The sequence below is a fragment of the Mandrillus leucophaeus genome, unplaced genomic scaffold (genome assembly GCF_000951045.1).
Source record: "Mandrillus leucophaeus isolate KB7577 unplaced genomic scaffold, Mleu.le_1.0 Scaffold835, whole genome shotgun sequence".
NCBI lineage: Eukaryota > Metazoa > Chordata > Mammalia > Primates > Cercopithecidae > Mandrillus > Mandrillus leucophaeus.
In genome coordinates, this window is record NW_012109086.1 from 145,740 (window position 1) to 160,197 (window position 14,458).

Below are 14,458 nucleotides of genomic sequence, written 5' to 3' on the forward strand. Positions count from 1 at the left end.
TTGCAACTGAAAGCAGACAGGCAGGTAGAAGGACCTTCGCACCTGTCGCTGTCAGCACCTGAGGCTGGCCGCAAGGTGGGCAGGGCCACATTCCCCAGAGGTCAAGGCTGAGTCACCAAGGCAGAAACCAGGAGATGAGCTTCTCTCAGTTCCCGGGAGGTAGGTGAGCCACCAGGGAGCAGAGTGGAGCCAGCCTAGGGTGAGGCTGCCTGGCAGCCCTGCCTCTCATTCATTTCCGCGTCATCTCTCAGGCCTCCCCAGTTCTCAGCTAACCCTGTCTCTGCAATGACCCCATTTGGGTAATGAACGTGCAAATAGAAACCACTGCAGTTTCACCAGCCCCAAACTCCTCTCTAACCCATCAGCAACAGGAAAGTGGGTAACAGGTAAGAGAGCTGAGCAGCTGGATGGGTATCGGCTGCGATGCCCCCGCCCCCGCCTCCCCTAGGACTGAAGTACATTGAATAAAGGAGAACTCCCACCGAGCCGGGTTTGCATCTCTGCTCCACCCCTTACTGCTCCGTGGAAGACCTCAGCGTCTCTTCTGGAAGAGGGGAATGCATCAAAAGGTTAAGACTAAATGGAGCTGGACGTCGTGGCTCACGCCTGTAATCCCAGCACTTTGGGAGGCCAAGGCGAGTGGATCAGGAGGTCACAAATTCGAGACCAGCCTGGCCAACACGGTGAAACCCTGTCTCTACTAAAAATACAAAAAAATTAGCCGGGCACGGTGGTGCACACCTGTAGTCCTAGCTACTCTGGAGGCTGAGACAGAATTGCTTGAACCTGGTAGGCAGAGGTTGCAGTGAGCCGAGATCGTGCCCCCGCACTCCAGCCTGGGCAACAGACTGTCTCAAAAAAAAAAAAAAAAGAAAGACAAAAACGCGGTCCTGACTTGGAGGCAGCTAACACATGGCAGGTAGTCTGAATGAAGCTGGTCTGTTAGCTTTGAAATCAGAATGACCCTGAGATCAGTTTCCAGCTGATACTGCAGAGGGTCGGGTGATAACGCTCTTCAGAGCACTCCAGCAGAAACTGGTTTTGAAAAACAAAAAAGTTCCCTCTTCTTCAGGGCTTTCCTGGCAGCAACTTCAGTGACCAATGCAGGCAGAAGGGAGAGGCTGATGGGGAAGTGGCAACCACTATAAAGACCCAGCCTATTCACCTGGCTCACAAGATGCTTCCTGGCTCATAAAACACTCCCGAGTCCAGTATCCCAGGGAAGATTCGTTATGTATGTACACACATGTACATCTACACACAAGTATATATGACATTACCTTGATAATTACTCCATATATTTAAACTGGCATTAAACTAAGGTAGGGACTGAGATTTACCCCTGAATTGACCCTCTTCCCTGTAGCTGGGCATTAAAAAAATCTTAGCTCAGTAGATAAAACTGGCCCCAGGCAGACAGCCCTCTAAGCAGTTGTCAAGGCAACAAACCGAACACCCCCATCAATGAGGGGATAGGGCCTCCCCGTGTCAGGTTATTTAAGCAAATGGAAGCTACAAGCATTTCTCTGAAAATTCAGCCACAGGCCCTACTCGTTTCCAGTAGCATTAAGAAGTCTCATATTAACAAATATCAGTAGCCTAAACTTTGCCAGACAAATGCTCTATGCAGACATTCCCTCTACTTTGTTTTCTAGATGCAAAATGGCATTGGAACCCTAGAGTCAAGGCTTGAGTAGACATATTTCTGTCTGCGAGGTACAGCTGGGGTCCTTCGTGGAAGGAAGGTCTCACCCTCCTGGAGGCAGGGGGCAGAAGCATCACACAGATCAATGCCGTGGTCAATGAAACAAGCAGTCTCGGTGGAAGTTAAAGGATTTATTGATGTGTTTAAACTGTGTACATTCTCCACAGATCATATTAAGGAGTTTGTAGGTGAAGTTTAATCTGTGCATAGTGGGTAGAGACATGAATAGGGTCAAAGAGGAGGAAAAAGGAAAAGTCACAGAAAAATAAAAATACACCACAGGTTACCAGAACCTTCAGATTTAAAAGAAAAAGCAAAAGCAGAAGCTGTGGGCATCAACACCAACTGTACAAGCATTACAGAGACTCGTGAAGAAAACACAATTGTTCGAAGCGCTCCACAGTGTCCACAGACTCAGTTTCAGGGACAGCCTGGACTACTTTCCTTTCACACAAACAAACCTCCCTGTGTTCTCTCCTGGGCCAGCCGCCGCCTCCTTGGTGTGGTCTCCTCTGAGTGAACGTCACAGGGTCGGTGACAGGAGGGGTGGAGGTGAGGGGACAAAGTGGAGGCCGAGGGTCAGTGCCTTTGGAGAAAGTCCAGAGAGGAGGGGCCTGCACATCTGGACAGGTGGAAGGGGAAGTGAACAGTAAAAAGCTACGGTAGGTAAACAACAGACAGCGAAGAATGTCAAAGACAAGCTACAGGCTAATCTCTGTGGAAGCACTGGATTCTGAAGGAAAGCAGCAGTGGACACCCTCGTCTGTACACACCAAGCTCTCTAGAAGATGCTGGAATGAAATGTCTTTAATGTCCTTGGTGACGGGACTTTGGACACAAAGGTATCCAGCCGTGGAAACACTGGACTTCAAGAAACTGGTCCTTTCACATCATTTTGCAAGGGTATCCTCACGTGCTTCAGTGGCCATTACAGTTCCCTATTCCACCCCATTTCTCAGCAACTTCCTGAAAGCTCATTTAAAAAGGGAATACTGCCTTTTTTTTTCTTTAAATAAAAGCCAGGAGAGTGAATGAGCCTGAAGAGTTGACTTACACAACGTAACTGGAACGACAGCCTGCATATAAGTCTATTATTGAAAATCGACATTTCCTGTTTATTATACATTGACAGCATGTGTCAGACAATACAATCGAAGTGGGGTTTCTGATTAATTTAAAAAAGAAAACTACATCAAATATCTGCAATAGATCATTTTTTTTCTTTTAAGGTTTATATATCATATATTGTTATATTAACATTTTCACCCATTTAAAAGAATGGAAATTGCAGTTCTACAGTAGTACTTTATATAGTCCTACAGTCCAGGAGGTCAGGATGTCAGACGCAGCCCCCGGCAGCAGCCGCTGGTCGGCAGTCGATCGGAATCGTGGGATCTTCTGGCCTGCCTGCACCCCTCCGCCAGGGCTGCCGTGCTCCCTGCCACCTAAATCTGCATCTGCTCCAGGTATTTGTAGGTAGGGTTCTCATAGCCATGGTTCTGCATCTTGTTCAGGTGACGTTCTTCTGGGGTGAGCATTGGATCAACCTGGAAGAACAAAACCTGAGGGTCATTGCGGTGTCTGGGAAGAGACCTGCACAGGGCGTTGGGAGACCTGAGCCATTTGCTGCACGATCCCCTGAGGACCAAATGCAGCCAGCAGCCCGTTCCCACAGGACAGGCCACATGAGAACCGGTGGTAAAACACAGGAGAAAGAAAATAAGGGGATCAAAGAGGCAATGCTTTCGAAACGAGAGCCCTGAAAGCTTAGTCCTCACAGAAGATGCCAGTCAACTGGATGTCCTAGCACCACGGTAACAAGCAAGGCTCCGCGCCACTGCTTACTACCTGGGCCAGCCAAGGTAAGCCACTCAGCAGTAGGCTAGCACGCAGACAGTGGGACCAGGGGATCTCTGGTCTTTTTCAACTCTGAAATGCTACAGCTAGGCCAGTCTCCAGCAAGAGATAAACCCAAATAACTGGCCAGGTACAGTAGCTCATGCTTGTAATCCCAGCACTTTGGGAGGCTGAGGCAGGTGGATCACTTGAAGTCAGGAGTTTGAGACCACCCCGGTCAATATGGGGAAATCCTATCTCTACTAAAAATACAAAAACTAGCTGGGCATGGTGGTGTGCACCTGTAGTCTCAGCTAGGCAGAAGGCTGAGGCACAAGAATCACTTGAACCCGGGAGACAGAGGCTGCAATGCGCCGAGATCACACCAGTGCACTCCAGCCTGGGCAACAGAGCAAGACTCTGTCTCCAAAAAACCAAAACCAAAAACAAACAAAAAACCACAAATAACTAAGACCAGAATCTGCACTAATTTCCCAGGGCTCACTAAGGTCCTTACTGTATTTATATTTAAGGATCAAGGGACTCTGGACATTCCCACTATTCACTAAGGAATGAGTGGCAAGAGAAGTTCAGTAACCAGCAGAAGACAGAACACAAACAGTCGGCTTCAGCACTTTGTAAATTTCCTGTTGCTCCCTCCCCCCATTTAAAAAAACACATACCTGGAAAAAGGAACACTAAGGAAATAATCTGAGAAAAGAGTTTTCACCCTCTGTAGCATAAAATGTTCACACGACTTTCTGACATTCATAGCCAAAGCCCAAACTAATGTTGAAATTTGGCAACAGTCCCTTGTGGCAGGGGCTGATTTCCAAACACATGAGCGAGGAATCCAGTGAGTAACTGAACTGATGACAGCAGCATGTCCAGTACTCGAGGAGTAAAGATGCTTATTAATTCCACAGGTTCCCACCCCCACCCAGCCCACAGTGCAGAGCAGGCCCTCAGCAGCCCAGCTCCTCACCTCCACGATCCCGTGGCTTATGGTGCCATACTGCCTCTTCCTCAGCATCACCAGGCTGATGACGATGACTGTAGCAATGGCCACTGCGATGACCAGCAGGCCAATGAGGGCACTACTACTCAGACTGAAGTCCTCCCGCAGTGGGCCCACGGATTCCTACGTAACAAAGCAGATGTGGAACAAAGTCTCAGTGACCATCTGGAAGCCGTGAGGCAAGTAACTCACTGAGGGCCACGCTCCTGGAAGGGTGAGCCCCTAAAACCCAAAGTAGCACCAAGATCCTGCTTTGCAGGGAACCACCCGTATGTGGAGAACGCCCACTCTTCCCAATCTCCATGGAGATTTTAATTTTAGCTTTCTTATCCAAAAGTATGGGAAGCTGGGGATGAGGGACCCTTATTAGCTCAGGCATCTCTCCTGCTTTCTACTTGAACTGAGAAAGTCCAGAGGAGAAACACCTATGACCGACAGAAAACCTTAGGTTTTGGAGCTAAGCACATACCCGCTCTTCCTCAAGGCCTCCAACTCTCTCGGCATTGAAAATCATTTCCTTAACATCCAGAGTCTCGTCAATGACCTGAAACAGTCATGAGAATGTCGGCAGTGAGCAACTGGGTGAATGCGGAGTTTGGTATTTGCTACCTCCTTCCTCTGCTACCTGCTGCTTGATGGAAGGAAGCAGGTACCTGTGGGACCCCCATTAACCAACCAGTTCTGTCACAGCCTTCCAAATCCACTCCCCAAACCCCTAATGAAGGGGCAGGTATGGAGGGAAGACTATATTATAGCAGCTGGTCCTGTATGCGTTTTCCTTCAAGTAACCATGTGGAGATGTATTTCAGAACAGATTGCCAAAAAGCCACAATTAGGCTGGGCGTGGTGGCTCACGCCTGTAATCCCAGCACTTTGGGAGGCCGAGACGGGCAGATCATGAGGTCAGGAGATCGAGACCATCCTGGCTAACATGGTGAAACCCTGTCTCTACTAAAAAATACAAAAAATTAGCCAGGCGTGGTGGCGGGTGCCTGTAGTCCCAGCTACTTGGGAGGCTGAGGCAGGAGAACGGCGTGGACCCGGAAGGCAGAGCTGCAATGAGTCGAGATCGCGCCACTGCACTCCAGCCTGGGTGACAGAGCAAGACTCTCATCTCAAAAAAAAAAAAAAAAAAAAAAAAAAGCCACATTTAACTATCAAACTCAGTTGAGGATAATCCAGAACTATAAATGATAGAAAATACTAGGTGAATAAAAGGGGGTATAAACCTAAGGCAGTGTAAGAACAAAACCCAACACTAATCCAAGTATTAACTCTACTCACTTGAAAATGGCCTCTAACAGGTTATTCTTATCTTTAGTTGTAAATATATTTTCCTACTCTATACAAGAGATGAGCTACTGCTGAAAAGGGCTCTTTAATCCTTTTCATACCCAGATGCTAAACACCACAGCCAGTCTGTGGGAGTCGCTGGAGCCCTCCAACCTTCTACTGTGTGGAAAATGAACACAGACGTGCACCTGGAAGCATCTGACATCAGGTCACTCACTCTAATGAGTCTCAAAAGTAAAGCATGTTGGGCAGAAGAAAGAACAGGCTCACCATGTTTTCATCCACTTTATTCTTACTGTTAATCACTTTCTCTTCGGCACCGATCAGTCCCCCATCCTGCTCTCCCACTCCAGATCCTGTGTGGAGAGAGATCACGGCTGAGTTCCCAAGGACGGCCCATCTCACACCCATTGCACAGAAGCAGCAAACTCCCTCCTGAGGGCCAGTGAGCCCCTCCCACGCACCTCCCCCCACAACTCATCTGCCACCGCGTTCACATGTCTGAGGGTGCCCTGTGCTCTCTAAAGATGAATGAGACAGGCATTTGCAGAGACTGATGGGTTTAATGGAGGAGGACGGAGTGCTTACTTGTCTCCAACTTGGGAAAATGAAATGCAAGCCTTCAGAGAAAATGTTTATTGTAAGATACATAGAAGTGGAGCCCAGAGGCATCCTAGCATGGGAAACACACAACACCATTATAGGAGAAATTACTGAGTACCTACTACCCACACCCGGCTGCCACAGCACCCATCCTCACAATAACCTGCACGTTTGCCTTGGACATAGTAGGTGAACCCACAGGGAATTCATTCTGCCTCAAATACCCTCCCCAACCTAAACTCTTATTTTTCCTTAGAGTTTCAGTTGGTCCTGGGGAGGTTCCCAGGTGATGGCATTTATAATCACAGTTTGTCATTATGGATTTCTTCTTGCATCTCCCATCACGCTGAATCCCTCTCAGGGCCGGGATCCTAGATGCTCATATCCTAAGTGGCTATTAGAAGATAAACAGGAAGGAAGCATTCCATCTATAGGGAGAATTCTAGTATCAGCATGGAAGGCCCCTTTCTCTAAATGGAGCCACAAGAATAGCAACTCTCTTCTTGCCAAGGTCAGACACTGCCTGAGCAACATCACTCATGTGTGGCGCTCCGAAGGACAGTAACCAAATACACAGCACGACGATGCAGCACAGACCCAGGGAGGGAACGTGAGAGGCAGTCCTCTATTTTTAGTTCCAAAGCATGTGATTTCTAGCTATCGTAAGAATAACATACAGTTCAACATAAATGTCTGTGATATGAGCCTTTTATAACTACATCAACCTGACAGCATACCTGGCATTGGAAGGTAACTACAGGCAAGTGAGATTTCAACATGAGGACACGCAAAGCACTGCTGTCCCTGGGCTCGTCAAAGGCAGGTAACGGCCCAAGGCACAGCCACAGCAGAGCTTCTGCCTCACAACTAGACTCGTTCTTAACACATAGCAATTTGTAACAGCTTCCCCAGTCACTGAACTTGGAGGCTAGCTAACGCAATGCAGTAAAAAACAATGCAATTTTTCTAAAGCTTCAACTTTAAAGACGTCCACGACTTGATTCTAGTTAAATCAGAGCCAGCTTTTGTCTCAAAATGCCCATGAAATAGCAATACTGCACTACAACTATTTGAGAAAGAGGGATCTGGAAGGATATTGCCTCAGCAAGGATGCTCATGACCAAGCCCAATCAATTGTAATTCTGAGCTCCTTCCATGTTTCTCTCTCGCAGAATTTTAAAGGTCACACGGCAGGATTTTACTCAAAAAGCAATGTGGCACTAAGCCAACTAAAGGCCTACTGTCGCTGGACACAGTGGCTCATGCCTATAATCCCAGCATTTTGGGAGGCCAAGGCGGGAGGATCACTTGAGTCCAGGAGTCGGAGACCAACCTGGGCAACATGGCAAAACCCCATCTCTACTAAAAATACAAAAATAAACAAACAAAACAACTAGCTGAGGGTGGTGGCATGCACCTGTCACCCCACCTACTTGGGAGGCTGAGGTAGGAAGACTGCTTGAGCCCCAGAGGAGGAGGCTGCAGTGGGCCAAGATTGCACCACTGCACTCCAGCCTGGGCGAGAGGAAGACCCCATCTCAAAAAAAAAATAAAAAAAAAACCTACCGCCAGTCCAGACTGTTATAATACATTTTTGGTGGTATAGCCCCCATGTTTCTTTAAAAAAACACATAAACAAGTGACTTCAAGACGCCAAAGTTAATGTTTAAATTGTCCCAACTCATAACAGTTAAGTATAAAGGCAAAAGCCTGTTAAACTTCTAGAAAACTCATCTTTCTCAACATCTCAGTTATGCTGTTAAAAGGAATGTCGGCACAGTCATCCCCAAGAATAGGGATATCCAAGTAGAATAAAATAAAGCATCTATGCGCGTCATTTTCAGAAGATTCAAATCACACTTTTGTGTTCTGAGAACAACCTGTGGCATGAAGCAGAACACCAGCTTCTTAGCCAGGCAACTCCATTTGGCCCATCCATAAGAAGTCTGCCAAAGCCAAGGGTGGGCTCATACAACACATTATGAACAAGAAATGTTGAAATGATTCACAATGACTGGGCCGCCCACCCACCTGGGGGATCCCGTGACACCAACAGCTTAGGTAATAAAATCACATGGGCTTGGAGGACAGAGAACTGGGTTCAAATCCTGGTTCCTCCACTTCTTAGAGCAAGTCATGTCATCTCAGAAACTTCAATTATGTAATATAGAAAATAGAGCTAAAACCACTACCCATCCTACAGGGACGTTCAGTGGACTCAGATCAAGTATGCAAAGCATTCCCCATAGTGCTTTATGGAGCGTGAACGGTTTTTGAAAACTGGAGACACAGTACAGTGAGCTGGGCTGTCTCCATGTGTTTGATCCATCAGCCTCTGATGTTCTGAGGAAGGCTACAACTCAGGGGACATGAGACAGCTGGCACAGACAAAAGGCAAGGAGAGCCAAAAAGAAAAGACGTAAATGGGAATTGCAGAGAAAAAGAGGGAAAAGAGAAAGACTCTCCACCTTACTGTAAATAAGGCATATGTACACAGATATAGCGGTTCACAACCAACCTAAGTGGGAAATACTTCTAAAAATCTACCCAGATTAAAAGGGTCATGAAATCTATTTTGGCTGCTGTGCATTCTCTGACATCCCAGAGGGAAAGCTTGGCATGACCACGCGGTAACCAACGCCACGGAAACTGGCCTCGGAGTGCTGGAGTCAGGTCAGCTTGTTAGCAACATGGAGGCGGCGCTGCTCTGACTCCACTCACAGCCGCGCCGGAAGAAATGAGGTGGGGAAAGCCAGGTGATGGCATGAAACAGAACATGAAGCTTCAGACACACTGGGGAGTGGAGAGGAATGAAGGTCTTAAAGGGAACATCTTGGACAAACCAACCTTTTTTCATTGGGTGGTACAACTCCGGCTGAGTGTCTAGCAGAAAGGAAAACAATAAAAAACAAAATAAAACAGCACAAAAGGAGATTAAGAAAGAAAATGGCTTCTTTTAAAATTTCTATCTTAGAATTTCTCTATAAAGTGAACAAAAAGTATTCCTCCTTAAAAACACTATGCCTGAACTACCCCATAAACAACCAGCAGTAGAAGCCACAGCAAATCACTGGAGAGTATCCTTGATAAGAGAGAAAAAAGTAGGTCTGTCTTGGGCCTTTTTAGGGAAACTTTGGGAGATGCCTGCACTATTTAGCTTAGCCCACATAAATATTTTTCTTAGAAAAAAGCAAAAATTGAAGTCAGTGTTGGTTGTGGTTTGCTGACAGGGAGGTAAGGTTCTAGTTCAGGTATATCCAAGCTGCCCCGACCCCCAATAAGCACATAAGAAGTTTTCTAAGCATGGCCACCCAACAAACCCACGGAGATCTGGGAATGGCACGGTGCTCTTCATCTATCTGCCACTTCCTCAGATCCCGTTTTATTTCTGAAGAGTCAACTGCTCTGCGATAACCAGAAGGCATTTCTGTTAAGGTCTGAAGGCTAACATGGATGTACCTCCAACCCCCCACTCCCAATTTGATGCCTTCCTGAGGCCTCTGTTCCAGTGCTATATCCCGTCAGGTCTGTGACTGCAAGACCAGACTGGCTTGGGTTCAACTCCTGACTCTCCCCTTACAAGCTACATGACCTTGGGCAAGTTACTTAACCTCTTTACACCTCAGAATCCCCACTTGGGGACACTCGACTACCCACCTGCGAGGGTTACTGTGAGGATGGAGAGCATCCGCTGAGATGCTTAGCTAACGCAGGCATGTAACAAGGACTATGGCATAGCTGTGGGCCATTCTTAACATTACCCTATCAGCAGCAACAGCAACAAACAGAACTGACGAGGGAGACTACTCTCAGGGCACTGGGCTCAGCAACTTGTTTATTTCTGAAGCAGGCTCACAGCTTTTAGAGATCCTCTTAGACACTGAGAACCAGCAGGGGAATAGAGGGAAGAATGTCTGCCTAGGAGCCAGAGGAACACCTTCTTACCCCACCTCATGTCAGAGATATGACCCTGCACCAGCCCTGTCACCTCCTCAGCCTCTACGGCACCTACCTCCCAAGACAGCTGCGCAAAGGTAACAGCCTAACAGGAAGGTGCTGTTTCAACTGCCAAGTGCCTCCCACATGTAAGAAGTGCACAAGTTGGAAGAAGTGGGGGTTTGAAGCCACCCATCTTGAAATAGGAGATTTAGTCTTAACTTCAGGGTGACATTGACACCAATGATTTGAAAGCATCTAGCAGGGTCCTTGCACGCAGTGGGTGTTCAATGAATCCGGTCTCCCTTCCCCTGACTCTCACAGGAACACCATCTCCCAACTCAATTTGGTTTTCAAAACATTGACTTTAATTCTCTCATTCTGTCCTCCCTCTGCTGCCCAGAAGTGGCACCGTCGCCCATACACACCTTCGTTCTCAGGTAAGGCTGGGAAGGGGTGGAAGGGGTGGAACGGCGGGATCTCCTCACTCTCCTCAGAGCTCACCCGGACGTCCACAGGGGTCTCTGAGATGGAGGCAGTGAACTGGTCCACGTCTGCACGCTGCTCTTGAAGGAGCTCATCTGATGAAGACAGGGCAGGGGACAGAGAGCAGGCTTCAGAAGGGCCTGGTGTCCAGGCACAGGATGCTCTAGAGCTCCAAGACCCACTGTGGCTCCCAGCTCCTGCCTGAAACACCTTCCCTGATGCTGTGGCACCACAGAGCCCCAGCACCAGGGACCCCAGGGCGTCGTCCCACGCACCCCTGCCTCCACCTCCACACTCCAGTTAAGTGGTATCCACAACACCACAGATTTTGGGGGTTTTAAAAACGGTACATATTTAAGGTATACGATATAATGATTTGATATACATATACACCGTGAAATGATTTCCGTAGTCAAGCAAACACACGCATCACCTTCCAGATTTACTTTTTTTAAAAATAAGAATACCCCAAATCTACTCTCGACAAATTTTTAGTATATAGTACAGTATTATATATATAACTACAGTCCTCACGCTGTCCATCCCATCTCTAGACGTATCCACCCCACATAACTACAACTACCGCTTCACACCCTCTGACCTACTTCTCCCTGATGCCAGTTTTAAATACTGACCACATACCATGACTCCCAGGCCTGAATCCTGGACCTACTGCCTGACCTCTGCCTCACCTAAATCCTACTTAGATCTCCACCTAACACCCAACAGAAATTTCTATCTTAACATGTATCAAGAGAGCTCCGGATTTCCTTCTTCACCTCAGTTGGCCATGGTACCACCATCCCCGAGCTGCCCACAGTGGAACCCTAAGTGCAATTCTTGATGCCGCTCCCCCAACCGCACACGCAGCCCTGGGCGCAGCCCCACACACTCCCCACAGAACACATCCTAGAGACCGTCCCCAGCTGTCCCTGGGGCACTCCTTCTCCTACCCCATCACCCCTTCAGTGCATACTCCCAACAGCGCTCTCCTGGATTTCTATAATCGCTTCCTGGCTGGTTTCTAATTTTAATCGACTCTACACAAAGCAGCCAAGTGAGCTTTTAAAAATTCATAATCCAGATCTAGTCTCTCCCTAGCTGAAAATCCTCTAACGGCTTCCCATTATCCAAAAATAAAAACCAAACTCCCTGATTTTGCTGAAATTTCTTCCCGATCTGGTCCTTGCATACTTTGGCCGCATCCCCTTTGCTATGTTGTAGCCACACTGATCTACTTAAATGTGATGCCTGACTTCCACCTGGGGCCTTTGTAGCTGCCGCTCACTCTGCTACCAACGTGCCCTCCCACTGTGATCTTACCATTCGGATCTTAGGCCACCGTCCCCAGAGCCAGCAGCCCCGACCGGCCGCTCTCTACCACTGTGCCCGAGTTTTAACTCTGCACAGCACTTATCACCACCTGACATTTATTTTCTTGTTTTACTGTCTGTTTTTCTCCTATCGTCACATGAACTCTGGCAGGCACTATCTGCTTGTGGACCATTTTACTCTGTGACACACAGCAGACACAATAAAACTTGTTGAATAAATGAAGAAGATAAAGACTGGGAGAGGAAGAGGAGGTGAGAATTATATAAAATCAGGTGCCTGGAATAATCAGAATTAAGGAGGAAAATGGTAACAGGAAATCTCCTAGTCTCTTGCAATTTCATACCCCAGATATTCTTCCGCTAACGGAGTGAAGGTCAGTGAAACCCAAGGCTCCGTGGCTCACAGCCAGTGCATTTGTCCTTGGTTCCTCCTTCACCTTGCCATGTAAGCTCCAGTGGATTCTAGGCTTCTGAAGCCAGGGTGTGCTAATGTCCCACTTCACACGCCTTGCTTGCTCATATCTCTCTACTCTTGCCTAGCTTTCACTCCTGAGCCTCTGCAAGAAGTCCCAGATGACCTTGACACAAACAGCTGGTACCCACCAATTTCCTCTTGAATTTCTTGGGCTACATAAGGTACTTTGTAGAGCAGAGAGAGGCTTTGGTTCCTTCTTTCTTCAATCACGTGGAGATGTGTCATCACCTGGAAGCAGAGTTACGGTGGAGAGGTGTTGTGATTGAAAACAACTAGGCCAGGAGGGAATTTGCAGCTGGAACATCGACACAACTTCTGGAAAAACCACTTTACAAAGTATATTCTCTACAGAGTCTAGAGCAAAGCAACTGGTCAGGGGAAATGTATTACTCCTCACGCCGTATTTACTGACTGCTAAAGTATAAGAACATGCTCAGCCTGGGCGTGGTGGCTCACACCTGTAATTCTAGCACTTTGGGAGGGTGAGACAGGAGGATCACTTGAGCCAAGGAGTTTGAGACCAGCCTGGCCAACATGATGAAACCCTGCCTCTACCAAAAAATACAAAAATTAGCCAGGCATAGTACTGTGTGCCTGTAGTCACAGCTACTTGGGAGGCTAAGGCTGGAGGATCACTGGAGCCCAGGAGGTTTAGGCTACAGTGAGCTATGACTGTGCTACTGCACTCCAACCTAGGCAACAGAGCAAGATCCTGTCTCAAAAAAAAAGTGTTCAAACTGTATAATTCCCCCAGCTGATGTGAGAATTTATCTAAAGAGAGTGCTCCAAGTTAAGAGACAATTTATTAAAAAATGGCCACTAGCTACTGGATTTTCATTCGAGGCACTTAATACTAATCATATTGAGTTTAAAAAAAAAAAAAAAAAAAAAAAGAGCCCTGATTTGTACAATGCTGAACATTCAGTAAGGTTTTGCTGAGTGAAAGAAAAGAGTCAGTCGATTTCTACCACTGGTCAGATTGGATGGGATTAAAAAAGACTGAAATTACTGGCTGAAAAGTAGACTTGGCGACACAGGGAACCATTATGGATTTTGCTTAGTGAAGCAATTGCTTAAATGATTATTGTGGTAAATAAAGAATTAGTTTATTCCTATTTAACTAAATTGTTATTTTTTAAAAAACTCATGCAGAGGAATAAATAAACCTGATTTTAAGGTATACAGGAAGGGATACAGGAAGACTCATCCACCACAGCTCACTGCCTTTTCCGAATGCAAAAGTTCTAAGGTTATTCATTTAAAAAAAAAAAAAAGCCATTAGAAGTGGTCACTATTTTTACAGCTTTTCAGGATGAAAGTGAAAGGTGACTCGGGCTAGCATCCACCCCAATGACATGGCGAGGTGTGTTGCTGTAGCTCCCATAAGCTTAAAAAGCAAAGTCATCCCTGCCTGGTTAGACCTGCAATTACCAAGCTTTTCCTAAAGAGGGCACTGGAAACCAATGGATTAATCACATGGGCTTGAAGCCATTAACATGAAGGGTCAACATGAGAAAAAAAGCTAAATGGAAAGATGCTTTTATTGTAGACTGACATCTCTCTGACCTTTTAAAGCAAGGATGAAAGCAATTTAATTTTGTATGTGCCATTCTGTCAATCAAGGAAAGCACAAGAGTGCCTTGAAGAAAAAATGCAAATGGAGCCAAAATGCAACACCCACAGGTTCAGCAAGCGTTGTCCTGCTACACCTCCCCAGAGGAACAGGGAGCCGTGTGAGAGCGGATGGTTCATACACTCACAGAGGACAAGAA

The 14,458-nt window shown here is 46.9% G+C and overlaps 1 protein-coding gene across 2 annotated transcripts in view; it reads right to left on the minus strand.

The window, feature by feature from the left end:
- Positions 1 to 1,821: 1,821 nt before the first annotated feature.
- The window catches only part of APLP2 (amyloid beta (A4) precursor-like protein 2), a 72,175-nt gene continuing 59,538 nt past the window's right edge, over positions 1,822 to 14,458 (minus strand). The window contains exons 13-20 of one of the 2 annotated variants that reach the window (XM_011968266.1): positions 12,815 to 12,914; positions 10,820 to 10,972; positions 9,303 to 9,338; positions 8,487 to 8,534; positions 6,123 to 6,208; positions 5,029 to 5,103; positions 4,527 to 4,682; positions 1,822 to 3,252 (exon numbers count right to left, since the gene is read on the minus strand). In XM_011968266.1, coding sequence (XP_011823656.1) covers positions 3,151 to 3,252; positions 4,527 to 4,682; positions 5,029 to 5,103; positions 6,123 to 6,208; positions 8,487 to 8,534; positions 9,303 to 9,338; positions 10,820 to 10,972; positions 12,815 to 12,914 — 756 coding nt within the window. In that variant the 3' untranslated portion in view covers positions 1,822 to 3,150. The remainder of the gene's footprint in view (positions 3,253 to 4,526; positions 4,683 to 5,028; positions 5,104 to 6,122; positions 6,209 to 8,486; positions 8,535 to 9,302; positions 9,339 to 10,819; positions 10,973 to 12,814; positions 12,915 to 14,458) is intronic. The other variant, XM_011968268.1, reaches the window with a different exon arrangement.